The sequence below is a fragment of the Taudactylus pleione genome, unplaced genomic scaffold, assembly GCF_031769625.1.
Source record: "Taudactylus pleione unplaced genomic scaffold, aTauple2 ptg000529l, whole genome shotgun sequence".
NCBI classification, from domain to species: domain Eukaryota; kingdom Metazoa; phylum Chordata; class Amphibia; order Anura; family Myobatrachidae; genus Taudactylus; species Taudactylus pleione.
The window spans coordinates 2,440,623-2,467,593 of record NW_028284931.1 but is presented as its reverse complement, the minus strand read 5'-3'; the positions used below and the strand labels follow the sequence as shown (position 1 = coordinate 2,467,593).

Here is a 26,971-nt window from a genome sequence, read left to right as displayed (position 1 = left end):
TGCATCTGCCTCCCCTTCCCCTTTAGAACCCAATTTAAGGTTCTCACACTCACTTACAAAGCCCTCAGCCATTCCTCTCCTATTTACATCTCTGATCTCATCTCCCTTCACTCTCCTGTCCGCCCTCTTCGTTCAACAAATGCACACCGCCTCTCATGCCAATTGATTACTTCCACCCACTCCCGCCTCCAAGATTTTGCCCGCGCTGCTCCCCACCTTTGGAATTCTCTCCCGCTTCCCATCAGACTCTCCACCTCTCTACAATCCTTCAAACGGGCTCTCAAGACCCACTATTTCATCAAAGCCTTCCAGCTCTCATCTTAACTTGCTGCTACATACTCCTTACTCCCTGCCTTCCCCATGTGTTTCACCACTGTTTGTCTGTCCCTCCCCCTTAGTATGTAAGCTCCTTTGAGCAGGGCCCTCTACCCTCTTGTGCATCTCCTTACTATACCTTCATCTACTTCTTACTCTCTACCAGGGCACCTAACACTTGATTGCTTTGCATTGTTGCTTATCTGGGTGTTATGGTCGTGAATGTAGCAATGTATATTATGCATGTCCTGTAAAGTATTGTACTGTACTGTAAATCAATCTATTTGTTTATGTACTTTGTAAGGCGCTGCGGAACACTTGTGGCGCCATATAAATGATAATAATAATAATAATATACCAACAGTAGGTCTGACCAGGACCCTTATGCTGGCCATACACCTGCACGATTTCGGGCCAATTGCTCGATTTTCAACGGGTCATAAGATGGATCTTGTGAAAATCGTGTATTTTTTTTAGCAAGATCCGATCCGATGCACGCTCCCGCAGCTCCTATAATCGGATCTTATGATCAGATGTGCAGCACATCTTGTCCATCGTATAGTGTGCAGATTGTGCCGTTTATTTTGTTCATGCGATCCATCGTGCAGAAATTCAAGTAATTTCAATGACTGTTTCCCTTATGAGCCTGTGAGACACAGGATCGATCTTACGACAGAGCCTGTGCTAAGAAAAACAACAAACATGCTGGCGGGACAGCCAGGGAGCTTTGGGGAGTCGGAGGGAAATCGTATGATGAATCGGATCTTATGCTGGTCGTGTAGGTGTATGGCCAGCTTAACCCCTCTAAAAATTGCTGACATGATGAGACAGGTTGAAAAACACCTTGATCTTTTTTGTGACAATCCACTGGATTTCCCCCCAGAGTAGTTTAAAAAGAAATTACAGCTTTTCTCCATATATTCACTTTCTGTCAAAAGGGAAATAAGAAAAAACTATTCTTTGGAGACGCTTATGGGCAGCTAATAACTAATCATAGGGCTCTTTACACCACAACTGCCTACACCAAAGAGCTTGCTGAAGCAGCAATGGTGTCCAAAAGAAGCTGCATGCAGAAATTCAATTGCTTTTGTAGAAATTCCCACACATCTTACAAGGTAACTCTTTACTTTGTCCTCAATATTGAAATTGAGTGTATTTCCCCACAATAGTAAAACCCTAGCCACATATACTGCAGAGATAATAGATACAAATTTAATTCCCGAGGAAAGATTAAGCTTTTTAAAGGAGGTATTCAATTAGGTGCGAAAATAGCAAAAATCACACACCTGCTGGGTTTTTCCTACCAGTGCAGGATAGTTGTTATTAAATAAGTTGCTGGGGTTTTTTTTTCGCACCTCCAGAACACAACCAATTATTAGGGAAAATGGTTGGGAACTGTCCCCCCCCCCCATATGATTAATTAAGCAAATGGAAGTTTCCAGTTAGCTTAAGAAGCCAGCAATTACTCACCTTCCAAAGCGCTGTCTTCTTCCTCCAGGCTGTCAGGACCTGGTCTTCTGCAGCAGCATGAGTGGAATGTGTGTGCAAGTATGTGAGATTGTGTGTGTGGGTACATCTCCCAGCAGCCCCTCCCCAGTGCAAAGATGACCAGGAGCTGTGAAGACCACGGGACCGGGAAGTTTTTTTTTTTTCCGCACTGCTGGGTTTTCAGTGCCTTTTTTTATTGAATATCGTGGGTATCGAGAATGCGCAGACCCGAGGAAAACCAAAATTAGACATGAGGTCTGATTTTTTGCAGTGAAAACCTTGCTCCCAATTGAATATGTCCCTAATTACTGTACTATACACCCACATCTACTACTGGAAGAGCAGTTTTAGTCTGGATAAAAACATACAAAGCTTTTAGGGGCCTATTTATCAATTAATATTTGTGGGATATCTCCTAAAAACACACTATTTTGGGGGTATCCGCAAATATTAAGTATCCCACAGATGCAAATCAGCAGATATCTACTGCTGTCCCTTCGTTTCCTTTACCACCTGATGCGTACAGAAAATTCTTCTCGTGTCTGTGCTGCTCAAAGCGATATGTGCTAAAGTGGATGCTACCATATTAGTTGTCATTCCCATAGATTTCCATTTTTCAGAAAAAATTTCCTATGTTTCCTCAAATTTCATCAAATTCAGCACTAGAAAAACTTTCTATCCCTGAGGAATCCCTTTCTGAATACGTATAAGAGACCTTATCCCACTATCCAGTTGTCATGACCAGGGTTTCCTGGCATAGGGGACGACGGGTATTACCTGTGAGGGCACTGTGGCGTGGTCCTTCCGGTGGAGGGGCTGGTGTCTGGCGGCGGGCATTGGCTGTGCGAAGCATTCCGCGAGCACTGTGTCATTCTGGCTGAGATGGGCCTGGTGGTGTTTCCATTCCAGTCTGGGCGCCACCATCTTGCCTCTTGTCATGTGACTTAGCTGCTCCAGTCCTGGTGTGTCACATGCTCTCTCTGACCTATCACGATTCTGTACTGGGTACTTAAGGGAGTTCAGAGCTTCCCATAGTTGCCAGTGCAACGTGTTTCACAGCGTATGCTGTGAGAGAGTTTCTGTGCTCCAGTAAACCTGTCTGTTTATCTGTGCTCCTGCTGGATCCCAGCTTCCAAGCAGCCTGCATTGCTCTGCCTGCTCCCACTCTCCTGCTGGAACCACCCTGCACATTCCATTAACCCTCTACCTGCCTAAAGACCTGAGTGTGCAGTTAACCCTGTTCCTACACTGTCTCCAGTTACCTAGCTCTCTGCAGCTATCCAGTTTCTACATTGAGCCATCTCAGTGCTACTCATCAGTTAACCTACTACTTCATAACCTCTCTGGATTTCATCACACCAGTATCAATTTGTAACCTGATATCCTGTCTGCAGCCTCGCAGTAACCATTTGGATTACAAATACTTTTTATAATTTCTGCCACTACCTGGGCATAACCCACTCTTGCTTCACTTCAGTTTCAAGTCATCACCTCCCCATCTATATTCTGGGCTGTATATTATCAGTGTACATGTCTGCAAGTTCACCCATTAAAAGATCCACTTTTCAATTTTAATCTGTTCAGGTGTCTGCTCCTATTTCCACCCCAGGTCCACAACAAACTCCTAACACCAGTGCAAACAATCATCTTAAAGTATTCTCTAGTAACAAAAGATAACGTCATTAAGGGAAAAAAGGAGCGGATTCAGACCCGCTCGCAGGGCCGGATTAAGGTCTGTGGGGGCCCCTGGGCAACAAACTTGTGGGGGCCCCTATATACCACCATTTCTCGTCACCCTAGGATTTTTTTTTTCTATTCACCTTATTGCCCCTCTTGCAATGCCCACTGTAGAAGTGCCCCTTATGCAATGTCCCCAGTAATGGTCCCCCCTATACAGTGCTCCGTATGCAGTGCCCCCTGTAGTAGTCCCCCCTGTACTAGTGTCCCTTAGGCCGTGCCCCCAGTGTTGGTCTTCCCTATGCAGTGCCCCTTATATAATGCCCTCAGTAGTGGTCCCCCTTATGCATTGCCGTCTGTAGTAGTTCCCCCTATGCATTGCCCGCAGTAGTAGTCCACCCCTATACAGTGCCCCCAGTAGTAATCCCCCCTATGCAGTGTCCTTTATATAGTGTCCCCAGTAGTACTCCCCCAAAAGCATTGCCCCCAGTAGTAGTCCCCCCATACTCTGCCCCAGTAGTAGTTCCCCCCTATACAGTGCCCCAGTAGTCCCCCATGCTCTGCCCCCAGTAGTAGTCCCCACCTATACAGTGCCCCAGTAGTAGCCCCCCCTATGCATTGCCCCCAGTAGCAAACACCCCCCCTATACAGTGACCCATGAAGTGGCCCCCTATACAGTGACCCTTGTAGCTTCCCCCTATACAGGGACGCCTGTAACGCTCCCCCCCATGCAGTGACAGTGCCCCACATACACAAAAAAAACCCCAAACACGTACCTGAATCCCCGCTCCTGACGCGAGTGTCGGCTTTTCTGTTGCACAGTTGGGAGAGACGTCAGCGTCATGACGTCGCTCCCATCATCACCAGCTGCGGGGGGAAGCCGGCTCCCTTCCGTTGTGCAGCAGAGAACGAGAGTCTGTCTGACTCTCATCGGCTGCTGTAACATACACACAGCTGCCGGCGGCGGTTGTGTGTATGTCACTGTGTAGTGTGGCCGCGTTCACTGGAGTGGTCTACACTAAACTAGTGGAAGGGACACTAGCGGCGGTCGCAGACAGCGCACTGCTGCTAGTGGGGGCCCCTCCGTGTGTGGGGGCCCAGGGACGACCGCCCCCGTCGCCCCCCCCTTAATCCAGCCCTGCCCGCTCGCTAGGATTCGATCGCTCGTAGCTGGCCGATATTTGCAATCTGCGCATGCGTTTGAACCGCAATGCACGAACCACTGCAAAAGATTGGAAAACACTCGCTCGCCCAACATAGACAGCCCAGTTGAATGAATGACCGAAGAGGCCGTTTGTGGGTGGTAACAAGGGCAGGTCACTTGAAACGGGGGAGTGGAGGTACGAACGCAGGCGTGCCTGAGTGTTTCAATGCCGTTTCAGAGGTGTGCATACAGGCAGGTTGTATTTCACACTGAAGTGATCGCAGTGCTTGCGGAAAAGTATAGTGAACCTCAAGCGCTGCGAGCACATCCGATAGTGCTCATGCACTTCCAGGAGATGACGTGCGCAAGTTGGCGTCTTATGAATGGCTAGTGGGCGTCTGCATACACAAAGCGATCGCCTGCCTTGCTGGTCGTGCATTTGATTTGCAAACGCTGGGAGCGAGCAAAAGCATCTAGCGAGTGGGTCTGAATAAGCTCTTAAGTGTTTAAATCATTCAGCCATTTTTTTTTATTTTAGCATTTGCAGGGGTTACAAAATACTAATTTTGTGCACAAGAACTTTAATCAGTGGCTGTACAGATTTTATTAACTTGTTACTTTTTCCACATAGGTCCGCAATGATACTGAAGATAAACACTAACCACTAAACTTTCCAGCTAGATGCAAACACCACCTGTAATTTATGGCCTAACTAAAACTGGTGGCTTTCAGCTACTTGGTATCGAGTGCAAGCTCCATTTTGCTATGGGCCGCTGTTTCTGCCACACTTGCAGTCAACACTAAAGTAATGCAGAGCCCTCAGCACTTTCAGTGTTTAGCGTCTTTAGTCTAGGTGCTGTTTTTGAAAAGTGCTCACATATAATTCTGCTCCCTGGTACACGCGGGTCAGCAATCTCTTAATCTGCTTTGCAGCACAACAATGATAGATCAATGGGACCAATAAGAGACAAGCAGCTGCTGCACAATGAATTTAACACCCGCAAACTATTTACTTGACCAGGTAGGTTATGGGTTTGGTCTTGCTAGGCGCACAAGAGGTATAATTAAAACATATCTGGATCAAGATATGAAAAAAAATATATATAAGTTGGATAATAAGTGTTTTAAATTCCAATAAGTATTTATTTGTGTGTGTTTAGTAGTTGGCAAATTTATGCAGGTCATAAATATAATAATAATAAAATCAAGTGATACATATGCACAGTAAAATTAGGATTGGAAAAAAAAAAAAAAAATTAAATTGAAAACAATAACTTAAAAAAACAGTCTACAGAAAATGAGATGCTTATGGAAACTGGATTCATAAATTAATTACAGCCATTAAGTTGGCTATTGGTCTATTAAAGAATGCTATTAAAGTCTCCTTTGAGATAAAATAACATGCCACCGAAGTACTTCTTTGTAGATTATACAGGGTGTGATCCAGTATCAGTGTATACTTTCAACCGTTCTCTTGCTCATATAAGTTCCAGTAAGGCAGAGAAAAAGACACTTGTGTGAATGAAGGGCCAAAGGGCCTGATTCAGAGCCGGACGCTCTGACCAGAGCGGGCTACCTAAAATTGGAGCGGCCCCTTGGACGCTCGCATAGCTGTGAGTTACCACCCACAGCTTATGCGAGTGTCCATGATGATGGTTGCGATGGTCAAGACCATCGCAACCGTCGGGCTTGCGACGAGACCCTGCGGTAGGGTCTCGAGGCCACAAGCCCTGGAGTGATTTTGGCTCTATCAGAGCCAAAATCACTCCCACTGACATCACTAGTGATGTCAGTGGGGCCGGACCCAGACGGTAGGCTTTCCCATGGGAACGCCTCCGTCTGGCAGCCACGCCCCCGGAACGCCCACCAAAGGGGGCGTGCTGTCACTCACCATCGACAGCACGCCCCCTTTGGTGCGAGACCCCGAGCGACGGCTTCCTCGACGCTCGCCGGGTCTCGCGCATGCACACGACGGAGCTACCTCCGTTGTGCGCATGCGCATTTGGGTACCATCGACGCGCTTGCGAGTGTCCTGCATTCGCGAGCGGGTCTGAATGAGACCCAAAGTTTCTTAGTGGTGGGCGCACCTCCTACCTTGTCCCGTGTTTCGCATAATTTCCTGCTCTGAAAGGGATAGTAGAACAAAAGTTTACATGAGATCTGAAACTTTTTTTTCTGGGTGTTTCCACGCTGAGGTAAGGATCTCATCCAATTCCTCAGACACTGGAAAGGAGGCTGCTAGTCTTGATTTCTTATTAAAGATAGACAGCCTAACTTCCACAGGGAACGTAACTTGTAACGCCTGGCGTATAGCTGCAATCAGCGCCTCTACGCCCTGAGATACAGGCTCCGCTTCCTCTGGCTCCCCTTCCACTGTCTCAGGCATGTCGTCTTCTTGCGGATCATCCCACATAAGGGGATTCGGTATTAGTCTCCTAGCAGGGACACTAGAGGACGATGCCATGTGTCAGGCTCCGCCCCCTCCGTTCTGGCACCTTTCAGTACTGTATGCTGTTTTTTAATGCCCGCCTGTCATTTTCTCCTGCCCACCCTGCTACTCAGGGTGCCAGGAGTTACTAACCTTCTTGCTGCCAAATGCTGCCGGCGGCGGGCTGAGCTAATGGGGGACCGCGACGAGGACCGCTACGAGCGCCGCACGCGTGTCTGGGCACCCCCCAAAGACAGTGGTCTCTGTAGCTGAAGACCCCAGTGCATGCCACAAGCAGTGGCGGTGAGGTCTCCCCAGCAGCTCCAACGAAGCAGACAGGCAGGGGCAGTGAGCTGTCTGATCCTCTTGCTGATTGAGGATCCTTGATTTTTAGCAGAGAGCGCTTTGTATGTGACCAGCTCTCTTGGCACAAAATTAAGACTGACCTGTAGAGGGGTATAGAGGGGAAGGAGCTAGCTACCATTCAGATTTATTAAAGTGCCAGCTCAAGGGTTATCAAACATCTATACCCCACTGTACTGAGACTCCAGTGTCCCCTAGTGGATGCAGGAGAAATACTTAAAATCAATGTGAACCCAGCTGCAATTCATTGTAAAACAAGAACAGAAGTCTAGACTATCAAAGCACAGACAAACTGTGTGTATTTTAGATGCCTTTTGAATATAGTAGCGACCCGCCTCGGCTTCACACGGCAGCAATTTCATCTCGCTATAGCCCCCTGCATCTCATAACCTACACTATGTCATCACAGTCCCCTACATCTCACAACAGCCTCCTAAATGTCACCACAGCATTTTATATCTCACCACAGGCCCGATTCCCACTCCTGCAACTGGTTCTTACCACAGCCCCCTGCATCTTACAAGAGTCTCCACAACCCCTACTGCTGCTGCCCTGCAACTAACTGGGCTGAGCAGGAGAATCATGGATGAGATTTTTATTGCAGCTACAGTAAGCATTACCAGCATGTTCCTGGGGCAGGTGAACCGGTGCATATTTCCGCAGCCTCAATGCGCACCCCTCCCCAGCTACCGAACACGGCGATGAGCAATGTCCTATTTGCACAATGTACCCTGTATTTCCTGGTCTTCCTGTCCGAGAACATCGCTGACTTCCATGGGAGGTGCCTCCTGTTCATCAAGGAAGTGTGGCTGAGCGGGATCATCACGCTGGAGAGGGAGTACTTTGCAGTGGAGTGATGGCTGAAATCCGCCTGCAGGTTTAGGGTAGAGGTAGACATCGGAATCCGATGATTACCAAAATCAATGTTTTTGTTCCGATGGAAGTGTTTTTACCATTTGATCGTAGCAGTCCGATGTTTGCCACTATCAAATGGAAATCATTTGATGTTGTTCTGATGGTTGATTTTTCTTTCCTGACAGCGATGCTTCCCCCGGCCTCTTCCTGGTTGTTGTGTCTGCATCAGGGCACCTTAATGGGTTCATTGGAGGCTGTCTCACTATGGGCCATATTCAATTTGGGAGCAAAAAGTCTGTGCTGGACTTTTCGCTCCACATTGGAGGTTTTGCAGAGATAAAGTATCGGGCACACACCCGCATTCAATTAGAAAGCAGCGAAAATGGGCCCCGACAGAAAGGTAAGTATCTGGAAAAATAGTGATTTTTCGGGAATTCATCCTAGGACCTTCCTAATGCTGTCCTGACATGGAGGATCACTGTGGGTACCCCTGTTTTTCCCTGCAGAAGGTAATTAGGGTTTTTAAATAGCCACAGCAGGTGTTTTTTCCCCGACTTTGATGAATTATAGCACTTAGGTTTTTTGGGGGCAAAAGTTAACTATGCCCATCAAATTTGGGGTACATGAAAATGGGTGCAATCATATTTTTAAGTCCCTAAAGTGCATTTTGAAAATTCTTCAAAAAAGCACCTGCTGCTACCACCCGCATTCTTTTAAAACACCTGCCTCATACTTGGTAACCCCCCTTTAATTAATTTCATTATTTAAAAAACTTGTTCCCCATATTTTTTCTTTTTAAACCCCAAAATTAAAATAATGTTGGTGTGTCCCTATTTTATTTTTTTACTTTTTATTTTTTTGACAGGGGTTATTCCCAGGGGTGCAGGCTATATTTTTTTATTTTTTTTTTTTTTAAGGCTGCACCCCATAACCCCAATTCTGCACTCTTTCGCCGCTTAACCCCCTTTTTTTTTTTCAAAGACTTTTCGCACCGTCGAAAAGTCTTTTAAATTGAATACAGGGATAATTCAAACATGCGAAAATGACTTTTTGCAGCCTAATAGAATATGGCCCTATATGTCTGCCTCAGACGTGGCCCTGTTCAGTCCCTGACTTCCTCCCCACTCTGGGCTGCTGCTAAGCAACAGGGCTCATTGATAGCTCAGATTGGCTCTCTGCGACAGTGAGAGCCAATCAGACCGCAGGCCTCGCCCCTGCAGCAGCAGTCTGTCACTCACACAGCACAACAGTTTTTTCTGTGACTTGCTTCAGTAAAATAGTCACTGCTCGGCTCCCTTTTGTCACAGATGCGACAAAAGCGACACCTAAACCTTCCTCAACCAATGCTGTATAGAAGAGTGAAAACCCCCTTCAAAATTCAGCCAGTGGTTCAAGAGATTAGCCCGAACACAGACCCCGAAAATGTGGACTTAACATCTAAACCCCTGGACCTAGAAACATGAAAATCGTGGAGAATATTCCTTAAGAGATTTATCTTTTTTAAATTCGACTCCTAAGGGGATGAAAAGGGCTAAAATGTTCCTTCCCCCTGTGCAATGTCCTGACTGTCTCACCGAAGCTGCAGCACAGCTCATATTCAAGCACCAGCTCTCATTACAAGTGCTGCCAAACATCACTGGAAGTTGGTGTGGCTCCACTATATGAATAGTAAGGGAAGGGAATGTGTCACCAGAGGGAGGGGAAAATGTGTCACCACACAGGTGAGGGAGGGAAATGTCAAAATGTGTTACTCCGGGGTCAGGGAGGGGAATGGGTTAAACCAGGGGGTAAGGGTAATGTGTTAATACAGATGTAAGGGAGGGATTGTATTTCTACACAGGTGAGAGGGGAATGTGTTACTACACGGGTAAGGGAAGTGAATGTGTTACAACACGGGCGACGGAAGGAAATATGTTACTACAGAGGTTAGGGAGTGGTAAGTGTTAACACACTGGTGAGATAGAGTAATGTTTTAAGATGGGTACACACTTAGTGATAATTTTGAACGAGTTGCCTGATTCAGACGGTTCAGAACAAATAATAGTTTAAATCGTCAAGCGTGTACCCACTATGTCGGGTGGTTCGCAATCCCATGGAGTTGTCAGGTCAGCCCTAGATGTGGCAGGGGCCGACCTATCGGACACAAAATAGTCTAATGTGTACCGGCCGCCCTATATGTCGGCCCGTCGGCGGGGGAGTCGTCACTTGCATCACTGGGTACACACTTTAAAAAATTGGGGTCCTACTCCACTGTTTTTTGGTCCAATTCGATATGGGGGGGTGAGGACAGGCAGCAGTTTGGACAGAGCTGGGGGCAGTTAGCAGTTGGGATAGAGGGAGTTAAGGGTAATCAGCAGTAGGGGGTAGAGCTGGTGTTAAAGACATGGAGAAGTTGTGGTAGAGCTGGGGCTAAATGGGGAGTTAGGGCAGGCAGAGCTGGGGGTAGGGAGGGATAAGTGCAGACCATTGTTGTGACAGTGCTAGGGGCAGGTAGTGATGGGGTAGTAAGGGGGCAAGGGTAGATTGCAGCTGGGGCAGTACTAAGGTTAGGGAGGGGGTAGGGATAGCAGCTGGGGCAGTACTGGCCAAGTAGGTTAGGAACAGACAGTGCTGGGTGTAGGGAGTGGGCAAGGATAGCTGGGGCAGTATTGGTGGCAAGAAGGAGGTTATGGACAGGCAGTGCTGGGGGTAAGGTGGGGGTTGCACAATTAGCAGTCAGGGTAAATGGGAAATACAGCTACAGTTGGGGATAGTGAAGGCATGTACAGTTAGGATTAGGGGGGTGGGCGCACAACTGGCCAGTAATACTAGGGGCAGGGCCACACAATCGGCCAGTAACACCAGGGACAGGGGTCCTCACCTTTCAGGGCACTCCTCTCCACCAGCAGAGTGTTCACCTGTTTCTGCAGCACCAACAGGTCTGCAATGTTCTGACCTGCAGTCGATACCCCTCCCGCCCATAGCCAACAATTTCCCCGCCTGGGTCCGACATCCCCACTGAGGCACAGTAAATGTAGAGCGGCTGCGGCATAGTGTGTGGGAGAGGGACCGGAGTGTGGCTGAGTGAGCCAGGACTCGTTTGCACAGGTAGAGTAACTGAGTCTGAGACTCAGAGAGGAGCGAGCGGTACGGCAGCTGCAAACCACGGACACAGAGGTAGGGGGAACCGCAAGCACCAGGGGGATTCTGGGAGCTGTAGAGAGGAGAATGTATGAGTGAGCAAGAGCGCTATACAATACTTTACACTAATTTGAAGCAAATAGACAAAGCCATGGGATTTTTTCAATCACTGGATTTATAGACAGCTATCCGGGATTTAGATCTTTTAAGCATCACATGCACAAACATAACATAGAATATAGGTGGAGAAACTTTTACATGAAAGGCAAGAGAACATGTTATAGTAAAAACTTTTATTAAAGAAATTTAAACATTACAAAAAATAAACTCTTGTTAAGTTTCACACCCATTTGGGCTTCTTCAGATTAAAACATTGCTTAATACTCTTTAAAATAAAATATTCAAGGTATTTTATATTTCTGTTCAATATTACCCAACCCCATCCCCTTGCAAATGAAACAAAAAAATACGAAATACAAAACTAACAAGGACAGGGGGAATAAAAAATAGCTCTAAATATAAAAGACAATCACAATGTAAATTCACCAATGGTATTTTCTTTTTGTAAATTTTGGTCACCTGAGGAATAATGTGTAGCAAACCACACCAGCAGTGACAGCAGCTGCCATGCGAGGTAATGGAAAATAAAAAGATATATAAATAACACAGACCTCTTCCACATCATTGTTGCAGAAAGAATATTTACAGTATTATGGAATGCTATATATGTTCTATTAAAGAGGATGCAAAACAAGGTTTGGGTGCTTCCATGTGCATTTGTGAGGTTTGAAAATATACTAATAATAAACATTTTACATAACAAAATTTGGCCTAGAGGAAGGCAGCAGGTATGGAAATCACATTTATTCAGAATAGACTGCACTACAGAAAGTTATAGGCAGCAATATAACCAATATACATAAAGGGAAGAATTGGGTCATGTTAAGGGTTCATTACATTTTAGATTTAAAATTTGTGTTGTTTCAGTTATGTGTTTAACCTCAAGCAAAGTGTTGTTACACTAAAAACTCATAAATGAAATCTCAGTATAGTAAAAGAATTAGGGAAAACCATAAAATAAAAAATACAAACCACCTCTGTAAAACACCACTTTGGTTATTGAAGAAACAGAGCATCAATGCTGATCTACAAAGCAGCCATTTTTGAAGGTTATTACAATTTAAGGCAACCATAGCAGGTTAAACAACCTATATCTTAACTACAATTTGCTATACCACGTTTTAAAAGGGTTGAAAAATCGCCAGGCTCACATAAAATCTTAAATGAATGGGGTGACCTTTACACATTGATAACCTGCTGCAACATTATATAGTTCCCAAATGAAAAAAGGATGCAAGGATGTATGGCCTCAATTACCATCAATAGTTGATGTTACGATAACTAATTTGCCATGACTTACCAAAAGCCTTTATGATAAGAACTTCTATTTTGTTAATTAATATTAAAATAGTAACACATTTGCTTTAGCAGTATGAAAATATATACTTTAATGTGGCTTAAGGAATACAATTTTTAATACTTATAAGTGATGTTTAAAAAGAAGTAAAACATGGAATAACTAAGTGGAAGCCTGTCATCATATGTACATTAGTGTCCTAAAAGAAACCACAAGTTTTAGGAAGCATTAGGTTTCTGATTTTCAAGTTTTTTCAAAGACATTTGACTCAGCAGAAGCCACGTGTGAGAAAGTAGAAGTTATGTTTTATCTTACTACTAGCTACTCATAAAGAGTTAAACTGAGCAATATTTCCTGCATTAGAAGTATAGCACTTTAGCACGTAAATGGGGTTACCATTATCAATTTAATAAAAAAAAACCTTTTAAAAGGAAACTCTAAAATGCTCAACCTAAAGCATGATTTTAAATTACTTCAAATAGAGTTCAATCTAGCTTATGCAATGCATAGGGTAATTGTATTGGTCTGAAAATGTTACGATCCTAGAATAATGGGGATAAACAGATTAATAGAATTTACAAACTGACATAAAAGGATAATATATATATATATATATATATTTTGTTTTTTTATGCATTTGACCATATTCTTTACATATCATGAAAATGGCTTTGTATTCAAAGAGTACCGAGGCTCTTACAGGGTGAATGTGTTGTCTCATTAACATCTAACACAACCTAATTTAGAATACAATTGTAGAATAGTGCATGTAAGGTAACAAAAGATGATCAGAAACGGTTCTAGTCTATAAAGGCTGAGACTTCCATACTGGATGTAAGTAGGTGTTTCCCAGATGTCTGGCTTAAGTAGGGGAAGCACAACTCATTTTTAAGTTTGTTGTGTTTGATTTCCCTTTACAGAGCAGAGGACCTGAAGCAGAAGTGACATACTACTCAGACTGCAGCTAATGCACACTTGTGCAGCCATTCCAATATATACTCATTTGATTTATTAAAAAATAAATATCCTCTTGACAGATTACACTGTAAGGAGCATCATACATACATCAGCTCGACCATCACAACAGACATCCTTTTTTACTTTCAATTTTCCTCTATTTCTTAGTTTATTAGACATAAAAGTGCAGCTTACTTTTCTCTTTTTTTCGTTTATTTAAAACTGAATACTATTTGGGACTGAAAACATGAGGTGTGTTTCTAAACAGGTGTCTTGATGGGCGTTTCGTAAAAGGGTTAGTGTTCTGTAAACATCGAAAGATTTTTTTGTTTCAACCCATTTGCCACAGTTTAAAAGTACTGACCCCTCCGCATTTTATTTACATGTTAAATATTAACAAAAAAGTTGTTTTAAAACCATCAGTAAGTAAAGTGTAGGGCTAAGAGACATGCCACTCTTGACTAGTGTTAATGGCAAAACGTGCAATTATGAAAAGATGCGGATTGCCTGGGTGGCAGGGGTGTGGCAGGCTGGACACTCTGGTAACACCCGCTCACAGATCCGGATGGCACATTCCATGCAGAAGAGATTGTGCCCACAGGGCACCAATGCTGCTATGACCTCACTCTCATAGCAAACTACACAGTCTCTCCCACTCTTGCGCTGGCCATCTGAGCTGCTGGAATCAGTGGGAGAGCCAGATGCCACAGATGAACTGCCTGGAAGGGAGGAAGATGATGAATAGCCAGCACTATTGGAGAAGGAAGAAAGGGATCCTTGGTTTGGCAGCCAAGAAATACTATTGACTGGATCGCTGTGAATCCTACGGGCAAGTGGATGCTCTAGCCCTATTCCAGGATCAGGCAAGGTGGGGGAGAGCAATGGAGTGGCACTTCCACTCATGCTGCTATATCTCCGCTGAGTTGGGCACCCACCTAAATTCTGAAGCTGTTCACTCTGTGTTTCAAAGGGTGACCAAATAGCTGTGGGTGTATTCAAATCCAGAGAAAGAATCTCAAAGCCATATTCACAATCCTCTATGCCCACAGCAGACTGACCTGTGGGGAGGTCTACCAGTGGAAAGGTTCCACCCAGGATTGATCTGAAGGGGCTTTTTGGACTTTGTTCTCTGCCATCTGTACCAAAGTAGGAACTCTCCACTGATGAGCTACATAGACTTCCATTGCGTGATCCAACTGAGTCACGACGTGGGGCGGGTAGCTTAGCCCACAAATTGCCTGAGCCTCCACTTAGCAAGTCCATGCAAACATCTGTACCATTAGAATGGAAATCACTGTCTGGATGGAAATCTACCAGAGAACCTGTCCTCATGGTAATGTGGGCTTCAATCTCCTCTCGCGCACGGTCCACATTCTCTGGCATCCCTGTGACTTCAAAAACAGGTTCTTTGTCTCGACTGGGTGTTACAATATAAGTGTGAGTGCTCTGTTGAATTCTCTTGATGGTAGCCCCTTTAGGTCCTACAACAAGACCTACCACACGGTAAGGAACACGGACTTGAATTGTAGTTTGACCTGGCAGATTTGGGGGCACCTGGGTGGCTCCTGGAATTCCATTTAATTTATTTCTGGTCGCCCTAATAATTGAGAAGTGTTCAGCTGCTGCAAGGATCTCCTGTTTTGCCATCTCTACATCCTCTTTCCGGCCAGTTACAATAAAGACAGGCTCTTCACCTCGTACAGGTGTCTTGATGTAAGTATTAGTCTTGGCTCGCAGGGCTTTAATTTTACACCCTAAGAAAAATTAGAGAGTGTTAGATGTATGGTTATATGGTGGTCATCCCACTAATTTTAATGGAACCAAACAAATATTTTGTTAGAAAAAGCTAATGGCTCATTAATTTTATTGAACTACCTGTACTGAAATAGAACTTATCTTTGAATAACTGCCAGAATTATAGTGACAAAAAACTACAGCGGTGTTCTCGTACACTATTGCTTTAGTCGTGCCAAACAGCCCTTTTCTGTGCCAAGTCCTGTGTCAAGTGTCTTTTTCACTCAAAAAAAATTCATCATAGGGCCTTATCCAATTAGAAGCGAAAAGCCAAGATCCGCGAAAAAGTATCGCCGATTGCGTCTTTTCGTCTGCAGGAAACTTAACTCCGTATTCAATTCCACCCGCTTTTCACGTACGAGGAAAGTCAATGCAATGTAATAGGCGAAAAAAGATTTGCCTGAATAGCAGGAGGAAAGTGCAAAATGTTTATTTTGGGGTGCAAAGGTGGGGAAACCACTTAGAACCCTTGGGACAGCCCCCCGAAGGCAATCTGTGTAAAAAAACTCCAGTAAAAACTTAACACCCCAGAAAAGTACTTTCATTTTGGGGGCGAAAAAGCACAAAGTGTGGTGACAACTTTGCAAACTAACGAAATAAGGTTCTGGGGTTGCTCTAAGAAGGAGTCAAGTGTTTTGGGGATTGCAGGTGCTTTTATGATGGAGGAATTTCACTTTTATTAAAACTTCACTTTAGAGACATTAAAAGATGCTTGCACCCATCAGGTACCCCAAAATGGCCAGGACTACTTATTTTCTCCCCAAAAATACTGCTTTATGCCATTCTTCACCACTTGTGCAAAGACGTTAGAGGCAATTGCACCAACTTAAGTACCCCAAACAGTTTTATTAGGACTAATTGGGGACTACTACATTGATCGTTTACGCATCTTTTTTTGGGGGGGTTCAGGCTGATTATCCCGATTCTGACACTACTTTCCTCCTGTTCTGACTTCGCGTGTCACCATTTTCGCGTCTTTTGGAATTGAAGAGGGCGAATAGCGGGGACGCGCATGATACGTTTCCGCCGCCAAAAGGTGCGATGTAGGCAAAAAGTCCGGCAGGCGGAACTTTATCGCAGGTGCGAAACTAATTGAATACGGCCCCTAGTCACAAATTGATTAGACAAACCGCTTCACGAGACTGCAATAATTAATTTGATCTGCAAGTCGCGCAGGACTAGGAGTCTCGTGCCGCTTGGCTTACTGAAGCTAGATGTATGTGGACCCATCTGTATAGAACAAAATCAACATAATAATGCAAGTGTCTTAAAATACTGTTCATATGGTAATAGTCTTTAGGTAGGTATTGAAGTAGCTGTGCAATTTATTGTGGAACAATCACATTTTCCAGGAAGCTAAACAGGGAAAAATGTTTGCATTTATTAAAATCCATGAGACGGACTCATTTTCTTTATTATTTGAAGTATACCTGAGTTTAAGTAAAACTCTGAATTTGGTATATTACTAAAATATGGATTATCTGCACACTCTGTTTTAAGAAAAAAAATAAAGTTAATTGCTATGAATAATTAAATGTCTAGTTCGCTAGTAAAGAATTGCACAATCGTGGCCCTACCTCCTCTGTACAATGCCATGGTTAGTCAAGATCTTGGACTGCCAGCTTAACTGGGGAAGTAGTCTGCTCTTCCAGAAGAGCTCCCCAAAATTCTAGTCACATTCTGGAAGAGTAGGCAAATATGGGGATAAAGGGCTTTCTTTGAGAGGGGGCGCACTGTAAAGAGGAGTCAGTGAGCATTTTAAGATTTGAAAGCTGAAGCAGAGAGTGATCTGTCATGTAATAGTTAACAGCATAGAAGAAATCAGGTAGGCACAAGTAAAATAGATTTTAGAGAGGAGGCAAGGTGTAAGATAGAGGCCTATCTACATAAAGGAGAATATTTAGATCTAAGAATGGGTGCAGTCAAGGGATTTCTAGAGGAGGGAGCAATGTCTGGGTGTCCTCATTCATTTTGGTTATGTAAGCAAGGTCAGTCTGCCTCATATTTTTGATATGTCTTGTTTATTTTTTTTTCACCATAATTTACAATATTGTGGAAAAGGCTATAGTGATTTATAATAATTTATGAAGATAAAATGGATTATACAGAGAAAGTGTACTTTATGTATATATATTTTAATAACATTCTATATTTCCCATACCATGTTAACTGTTGGCAATAACCCCTTCCAGAACCAACTAACAATCGTGGAGGGGTTAATGAGGATGGATGAGGGGTTAATTAGGAACACAATGATGAACAGCAAAGTTATTATATAGTGGGTACAGATTAATCAGGCATCTCTAGGGACCCTGATGATGATCAGTAAGGGGGTAAACTAACAAAACAGTTAATTTACAACATGTTTCAGCATCATTATTATGTAATTTGTTTGTAACAAACACTTAAAATGTACAGCTTCTTGTAATACTATGTAAATACAGGTTATTAATATTAAGTGAATGGGTATTATTTATTACCAGTTATTTATATAGCGCACACATATATTCCGCAGCACTTTACAGAGAGAATATCTTACCAATCACATCAGTCCCTGCCCCAGTGGAGCTTACACTCTATATTCCCTATCACATGCTCCCACACATACACACTATGGGCAGTTTTGTGGGGAGCCAATTAATCTACCAGTATATTTTTGGAGTATACCAATCCCACTAGTCAAACGTTTGCTTTTATTTTCTTCTTCTGTAAATTTTAATAATGGCAGCATTATGAATACAATAAGATATAAATGTGTACTACTACTGTATATCTACTTAAGTCATGGCAGGTAAAAATAAAATAACATATTAATCTACAAAACCTATATTCATTTTTATATATATTTTAGACTTCCTATTATTGCTTGTGCTAGCACTACCCATACTTCATTAAAATGTTATTTTAATTGTTCCATACATTAATTCTAAAGGAGGGTGGGGGGAATCAGTGTAGTGCGCTGTTGATAACACTGGGAGGGAGCTCTTGGAGCTATTCAATTCAGAACGCTGTTTAGTCTGACAGGTAGAAGTCGGGGAATGCCTGTTCTCGCGACTTAACCTGGAATTTTAGTTGCGAGAACCAGCATTCTCCGTGAAGATTTTAGCGCAGCGCTAAGCCAGAAAGCTGCCTCGCGGCCTGCACTTTAGTTGGTTTTCTCCCCGCACCCACAGGAGGATGTGAGAAGAAATCATTAGTCCGTCTAAACAGAGCTCTGAATTGAATAGTTCCGTGAGCTACCTTCTCAGCGCTATTCAACTCCCGTTTAATCGAATCGCACCCAAGAATATATAACATTGTGTATACACTTAAAATTTGCACAATGTGCTATACTGTATAGGCTGGTTTTACAGTTGTGCTTCTCACAAAAATAAAGCAGATTACTATAGCACCATTAACATCTCTGTTGACAGGTTAATTACATTGCATTGGTTTTTCCCCAAGCACCATGTGATCCATGTATTCATGGGCTTGTGAATGCTTTGTGGGGCATCATTTTACAGATATTTACAGCCAAGTGGTAAAAGGGAAGTTAAGAGGAAAACTTTTTATAACCTCTAGTACAGAGGTGGCCAAAGCATCGATAATTGGGCAGCACAGATGGTGTAATGGTAGCATTACTGCCTCACAGCACTGAGGGCGTGGGTTCAATTCCCACCATGGCCCTAACTGTGTGGCGATTGTATATTCTCCCTGTGCTTGCGTGGGTTTCCTCCGGGTGCTCCGGTTTCCTCCCACACTCCAAAAATATACTGGTAGGTTAATTGGCTCCCAACAAAAATTAACCCTAGTGCGTATGTGTGTGAGCATGTGGTAGGGAACATAGATTGTAAGCTCCACTGGGGCAGGGACTGATGTGAATGGCCAACTATTCTCTGTAAAGCGCTACGGAATATGTGTGCGCTATATAAATAACTGGTAATAAATAATAATAATCATAGTGACGTCCAACAACAGCCAATAAGATTCAGACTGCTTATTGGCTTGCTTTGCTGAAGCCACTGCTGCCCCTGCCGGCTGTCACATGTGACAGCAATAGTCAATAAGAATCAGCTGAGCCTAACTTCTCCATATAATGACATAGCCTGACTGTGGGCAGGCAATGACAATGTATGCCAATCTGAAGTCCAGTAGTGTGAACTCTGAACAAGGTTACTGGCTTCCCCTTGCACACTCTATATAGTCAGAAAGAGGCGGGAGGGAAAGAAGAAACCTTTTTTGGGGCAATCTTTAAAGAAAATAAGTAAATGTGATAAAAGATAACATATTAAAAATGCATTAAAAATGCGTAGTAATCTATGAGGCGAAAATATGTATTTAACACTTTTGCTAAATTGCTTGTGTCTTAGTTAGACACACCTATACAGGTTGAGTCTCCCATATCCAAATATTCCGAAAAACGGAATATTCCGAAATACGGAATATTTTTGGCATGACTGAGATAGTGAAAACTTTGATTTTTGATGTTTTAATGTACACAAACTTTGTTTAAGGCACAAAATTATTAAAAATAAAGTATAAAATGACCTATAGGCTGTGTGTATAAGGTGTATATGACATACATGAATTTCATATATGTACACAAACTTTGTTTGAACCACCAACTTATTGAAAATATTGCATAAAATTACCTGCAGGATGTGTGTATAAGGTGTATATATATCATAAATGTATTCTGTGTTTAGATTTGGGCCCTTTTCCTAAGACATTTCAATATGCTATGCAATTATTCCAAAATACGGAATATTCCGATATCCAAAATACCCCTGGTCCCAAGCATTTTGGATATGGGAGAGTCAACCTGTATATTGTCATGTAGGAAAGATTCCTCTAATCCAGGGATGGGGAACCTCCTTCCCGGGGGCCGTATAAGGACCGCGGAATCATTTGGTCTGGTCCTCTGAGCTTTTTTCTGCTATTCTCATCGGGCTAGTAGGGTACCTAAAATGGCACACTGCAGCCAGAATCTATGCAGCAGTGCCGCCTGGAGCATACTTAGGATGCTTCAGTCAGTCCACACCGCTGCCCTTACAGCTCCCCAGAGCATCCTGAGGATGCTCCGGGCATTGCTGTAATCACCAACGATTGTGGCCCGCCACGTGTGATGTCACACGGAGGGGGCGTGGCCTGCTCCAGACCCACGAATAATGTTGTATATATCAAAATGGCCCTCGCCAGAAAAAAAGGTTCCCCACCCCTGTTCTAAACAGTATCCACAGCCAAAGCAATGATCAAGTTTTTCACAATTATAAACCTATGAAGAAAAATGTGCCATTTCTTGAAAACATAGCATGCAAAATTGGTATCATCCAGAAAACATTGTCTGCAGGGCTAGAAAACATGTCATGCAAAGTTTGTATCATCCAGTTTGTGCTACAGGAACTTTGGGACCCATTTTTTTAAACTGAGTGGGTCCTACAGGACCCGCTCAGTTTGTCCTGTGTAGCGCTGCAGCATCCAATAACCGCTCGCACATTCTCCTGACTACAGCTCCCAGAATCCCTGTTGCTTGCGGCTCCCCTCCCGCTGTGTCCGTGTTCTGCAGCATGCCGCGCCGCCCGCTTGCTCCTCTGAGTCCTTCCTCCTATGCCCCCTGTGCGCCTGGCTCACTCAGCCACACTCCGGTACCTCTCCCATACACTGCGCTGCCGCCGCAGCCACTCTACTTTCACTGCGCCTCAGTGGGGATCTCGGACCCGAGGAAGGGGTAGGGGCTGTCTGTGGGGATGTCGGACCAAGGCGGGGAAATTGTTGGCTGTGGACGGGAGAGGTATCGGCCGCGGTGCAGAACACTTCAGACCTGTTGGTGCTGCAGAAACAGGTGAACACGGTGCTGGTGGAGAGAAGCGACCTGAAAGGTGAGGACCTCTGCCCCTGGTGTTACTCACTGTCCGGCTGTGTGGCCCTTCCCAAAGTATTATTACTGACAGGCTGTGCGCCCCCCACTAATCCTGACTGTGTAACTGTGCATGCCTTCACTATCCCCAACTGTGTAGCTGTATTCCCCCATTTACCCTGACTGCTAACTGTGTGCAGCCCCCACCACCGCCTGTCCCTAACCTCCTCCTTAGCACAACTCCGCCTGTGTCTAACCTCCTCCTTACCCCCAGCACCGCCTGTCCCCAACCTCCTCCTTACCCCCAGCACCGCCTGTCCCCAACCTCCTCCTTACCCCCAGCACTGCCTGTCCCTAACCTCCTCCTTACCCCCAGCACTGCCTGTCCCTAACCTCCTCCTTGCCACCAGTACTGCCCCAGCTATCTACACTTGCCTCCTCCTTACCCTCAGCACTGCCTGCCCCTAACTTCCTCATTACCCCAGCACCACCTGTACCTAACCTCTTCCTTACCCCCAGCACCACCTGTCCCTAACCTCCTCCTTACCCCCAGCACCACCTGTCCCTAACCTCCTCCTTGCCCCCAATACTACCCCAGCTATCTACTCTTTTATCCTCCCTACACCCAGCAGTCCCTAACCTCCTCCTTGCCACCAGTACTGCCCCAGCTATCTACACTTGCCCCCTCCCTACACCCAGCACTGCCTGTCCCTAACCTCCTCCTTGCCCCAGAACTGCCCCAGCTGCTATCTATCCTTATCCCCTCCCTACGCTTAGTACTGACTGACCCTAACCTCTTCCTTACCCCAGTACTGCCTCAGCTGCAATCTGAACTTGCCCCCTTACTACCCCCACCACTACCTTCCCCTAGCACTGTCACAACTACGGTCTGCACTTATCCCTTCCTGCCCCCAGCTCTGCCCACCCTAACTACCTATCTAGCACCAGCTTTACCACAACTTCTCCATGCCTTTACCCCCAAGCTCTACCCCTACTGCTGATTTCCCTTAACCTCCTCTATCCCAACTGCTAACTGCCCCCAGCTCTGTCCAAACTGCTGCCTGCCCTCAACCCCCATAAAATGTAATGGGACCCAAAAGCAGTGTAGAATCCTAAATTTTAGAAAGCGAAGGATCCCTGGAACCCACAATTTTTCTCGCCTACCGCGATCACTGGTATTAGCCGGGATCCCTGTAGTTCCCACACTGCGTTCAGTTCTCCAACAATTGCAAGTATTCAATTAGCCGCAGGGTTTACCATGCGACTATTTGCCGGCCAAAATCCCCGCGGCGCTGGGAAAAGCTATTAAACAAAATAGCCTTTCCCATGCTGAAAAATCGTGACTCACGCTCGGAAACACACAGTGCGCGTAAACTGCGGAATCAAATTTTTTCCCACACACGAGCCTGATTTGGTGGTGTTTACGTGGATTTTACTTCACACCTCTATGAAATGCGAGGTAAAGTCCTACTGCAGGGTCTCTCGCGCGTGGAATCCACACTTATTGAATAGCTCCGGTGCAGCAATTAGCCACAGGGTTTAACTGAATATGCCCCAATGAGTGGCCGCGTGCAGACGTCAGTCAGGACAGGGGGAATGCAGGGTGGCGGAGATGCCACCTTACTGCTGCTTTTGGGTAGTGGGCGAGGCTTGAATGCAGTCAGAGCATGGTTGGCCAGCCGGTGTCTGACTGACAGGTCAGACTTAATAGCTGTAGCCAGAGATTGGGAGATGAGATGCCACGCATCGGGAACTGTTTGATGAGACGCTGGTGGCTATTGGTTGAGAAGACACTGCCGGCAGCGATTGGCTGCTGCACACAGCACAGCCCATCCTGCAGGACCCGCTCAGTTTTTAAAATTGGGTCCGCCTGTAGCACGTATTTTGCAATCACTAAACAGTATTACTAATGCTTACACTATGTCTTTTGGTGACAATTTCAATCACCAATTTCTTGGGGCAGTTTGTCTATATGCTGCTTGTTGTGCACCCACAGCAGGTATATACAGACGAGTACCTCTATGTGCTTCTCTGACACCAAATACAGCAACATGCATAAAAAAAGAGCAGCACACAGACCAGTGTGCATCACTTCTACATCAGGTTCTCAACTCCAGTCTTCAAGTACTCCTAATAGGTCATATTTTCAGTATACGTGTCTGTGGAATAATGGAGGCAAAAGATGACAAAATTGCACCGGAGTACAATAAAGACGGGAGGCGGGACAGTAGCGCAAAAACAGGAAGGGGGGCAGGTGAGCGACCCTGGCCAGTAGAGCAGTGTGGCCGTGCTAGAATTGGAGGGAGCGGACAGGCAGGCATAAGAAGTAGCAGGAAAGATAGGGGGGTAGTTACTGTAATGCACAATAATGAGGGTAAAATAGTGATGTGGCAGTTTCAAGCATGTCACAGTCAATGGGCAGCAGGGGAAATGGGGTGAGCAAGGCATTGTATGGAATGGTAAGTAGGGTGAAGCAAATTCACCAAAAACTAGTACTGCTCCAGATTGTGACGTTTGGGCCATAAAAGCTGTGGCCAAGCGCATGGTCCCAAGGTGGACGGTTATTGCATGCCTACAAGGTTGGGCCGAGCATGCAACATAGTTAACAAAATGGTGCGAGAGCCCTGCTCACCTTTATGTTGCCCTGCGAGCGCTGGTGTTTAATGTAAATAATAAAGCTGTGATCGATTTTGCCCAACACACATTGGGCTCGATTCAATTGCCCGCGATGTAAATAGCACCAGGAGATAGCTCCCGAAGCTATTCAACTCTGCGCGGTGTTTAGTCGGAGAATGCCGGAAGAGTAAGTATTGGTAAATACTAGTACATTTTTCATTTCTATCACAGTGATATAAAACAAAAAATTGCGCTGGCGTTTACCATCATTGATAAATTGGTGCCAAGTAACTCACCTGTGCATGATTAAAAAAAAATTCAGAGAACATGACCTGTTACGAGAACTTGGGGACTGGAGTTGAGAACCCCTGACTTGTATTGTTAGATTCTGAGTTTAACTTTGATGTGTGACTATACAACACACACACACACACATGTATACTCACCCTGCCTCCCCACAATCTCTGCAACGTGCTCGGAGCTGGGCACCGGGACTCCCTCCGTCATGTTGTTGCCTCTCCGGCGCGTTCCGGGGGCCAGCAGCTGATCGGCCATCTCCCCAAACATGTCTCCTGGCTCCGGGCTCGGGGACCCCGAACCCGCCATTTCAGAGCCACTGTCATCTTCCTCCTGATCATCCTGGAAGTCCAGGACGGAGAGCGGGTCCAGAATCAGAGGTAACTCTTCGCCGGAAGGCTGCGGGGGGAAGAGCGGGATAGGCAGCGTTCTGCTGGCAGTGGGGAGGAGCAGCACGGCGACTGGGACTCCGGGGACCGGTGCTGGAGGGGGCTGGGTTGAGGTGCTGTCCGGCAGCTGACGCTCCGGGCTCTGCAACTCATGTTCCGGATCTGTGAGGTCAAGCGTATCATCATCCAGCCGCGGACACACTTTCAGCGGAGGGCCTAGGGAGCACAGAGGGTGATGGTGCCCGCCGCCTTGGGAACCCAGAGGGCCGAGGCTCTGGGCTGGCGCCTTGCTATGGCTAGCATCCTTGGAGTGACGGTTGCAGTATGACAGCTGGGACCCGGCTGTCAGCGGTATCGCGTGCTTCCAGTGTTCTTTATTTGGCCCCCGGGTACCCGTCTCTCCTTCGGTGTCTCCTTCGTGTGGCCCCCGGGGGCCCTCTCCTCCCGGCTCCTCCTCCCCCCTGGGCTCCTGCATGCTTCTGCAGCGGCAGCCTCCCCTGCTCGTTCCCGCGTTCTTGCTCGTTCTCGTCAGCCACCCCTTTTGTTCGCTGCACGCCGTGTAAGGTGACGTCATAGACCGAAACCCACGGCGCCTGCGCAGATGCCCGTCCGCTTACAGGTGAATGGTGGCCTCTTCCATCGTCACTAGGATTGGACGAGACCGCTTCCGGCGTCTTAACAGCCAGAGTGCGCATTGGCTACAGGGAAGTACCACTGGTACCGCCTACTTTGTCTATGGCCACGCCCTTTATCATCAAGCGAGATGGGGGTGTGGGAAGAGCCGCGCCCATATGAAGCCGGCCGGCAAATGACGTTGTCATTTTTAACAATAGTAGATGTGATGTAGTCACGCCCATGTGGGCGGGCCCCCAATTACGGGGGGCGGCGGGGCGCTGAATAGGTGCTCGCGCTTTACACGTGAGCGCACATAGTACTAGGATCGATTAGCTACTGTGGATTAGCAAGGACGCTACATTTACAGCAAGTACATGTAGCACGTAATAGTACTTAACGTAATGTGTAAAATTCACTAGAGGTTTTCATACCTATAGCACGTTTTCCATTTATTATCTAGGTTGGACTTCAAGCATTGGAAACTACTTTTCTAAATTGTTGGTGGTGCTCAACTCAAACCCCCCACCTACCCATGACCCCCTCACAGTGGTCTATCAGCTTTTACAATATATTAGACTCAAAATTTGTAAAGTTAGGGATGATTCAAAAATAATAAAATCCCTACCAGTCCAGTGCGCATCCTGGTTTCATTAGGGCACAGGTTCTCAAACTCAGTCCTCAGGACCCCAAACTGCATGTTTTCCAGGTCTCCTCACATAGGGCTCTATTTACTACTATCCGCATTTGTAATGCAGATTGTAGTGTGATATTACAGGGATATACTACAAATCCCTTGCAGGGACAGAGCTTCGCAAAAAATACTGTGAAAAGTGCGCCGGCCGCCGTTGCTGCTACCCCCCCCTGTCGCCAAGCCCCGCCCCCGCGATCGGCTTGGAGTAGAATTTTACGAAATTCTACTCCAATTGCCCTGTAGTAACTTTAAGTGAAACTAAAATAATGTGAAAGGGTGTGAAAACACCCTTTTTCACTTTATTTTAGTAAAAATAAAGTTAATAAATAGAGCCCATAATCAGAAGTGAAATAATTAGCTCCACCTATGGAACTTTTAAAATGTGTCAGTGAGTAATGAATGCACCAGTGCACCTGCTGGGTGACCCGTGTGGGGCCCTGAGGACCGAGTTTGAGAACCTCTGATTTAAATAACTGAACAGTGTGACTCCCCAAAATCCTTAATGAGCACTTACACTCTTAAACAGTAAATACAAAAAATACTACAAACAAAATTAATTAGCCTTGTCCTGAAAAATGCTAATGGAATTTGTAATGGTGTGTACACACGGTCATACAGCATCACGATCAGATAATGATTGTTATCTGATTGTCCTGCATGTTTTGGATGATCGTTATCGAGCATACAACACATGCATTAACCCTCTAACGACATTAACGATCGAGGGTCCCTATTGTAAACAGGCTAACCTGGTTGATATCGACCAGGTTAGCCTGCATGCATGGTCGATGGTCGTCATCGACCATTTGTGTCCACGCATCGCCCATCGTTTGGTCGTTTGCAGGGGCCAGAAACTACGATTTTAAAGGGTAACGATATGATAGTTATCGTTCAAATCGTGCAGTTTATCTGACCATGTGTACGGGCCATAACAGAGACAAAGGTATGTAGTGTCAGACCAATTTGCAT

General features: G+C 45.4%; 1 protein-coding gene across 1 annotated transcript; it reads right to left on the bottom strand.

The window, feature by feature from the left end:
* Positions 1–11,585: 11,585 nt before the first annotated feature.
* On the bottom strand, positions 11,586–25,176 carry LOC148501182 (RNA-binding protein MEX3B-like). The gene is made up of 2 exons (XM_088450819.1): positions 24,457–25,176; positions 11,586–15,518 (listed from the first exon to the last, which is right to left on the bottom strand). Exons 1-2 carry the CDS (start codon positions 25,169–25,171, stop codon positions 14,251–14,253), a joined length of 1,983 nt encoding a protein of 660 aa, XP_088306945.1. The 5' UTR covers positions 25,172–25,176; the 3' UTR covers positions 11,586–14,250.
* Positions 25,177–26,971: the final 1,795 nt, after the last annotated feature.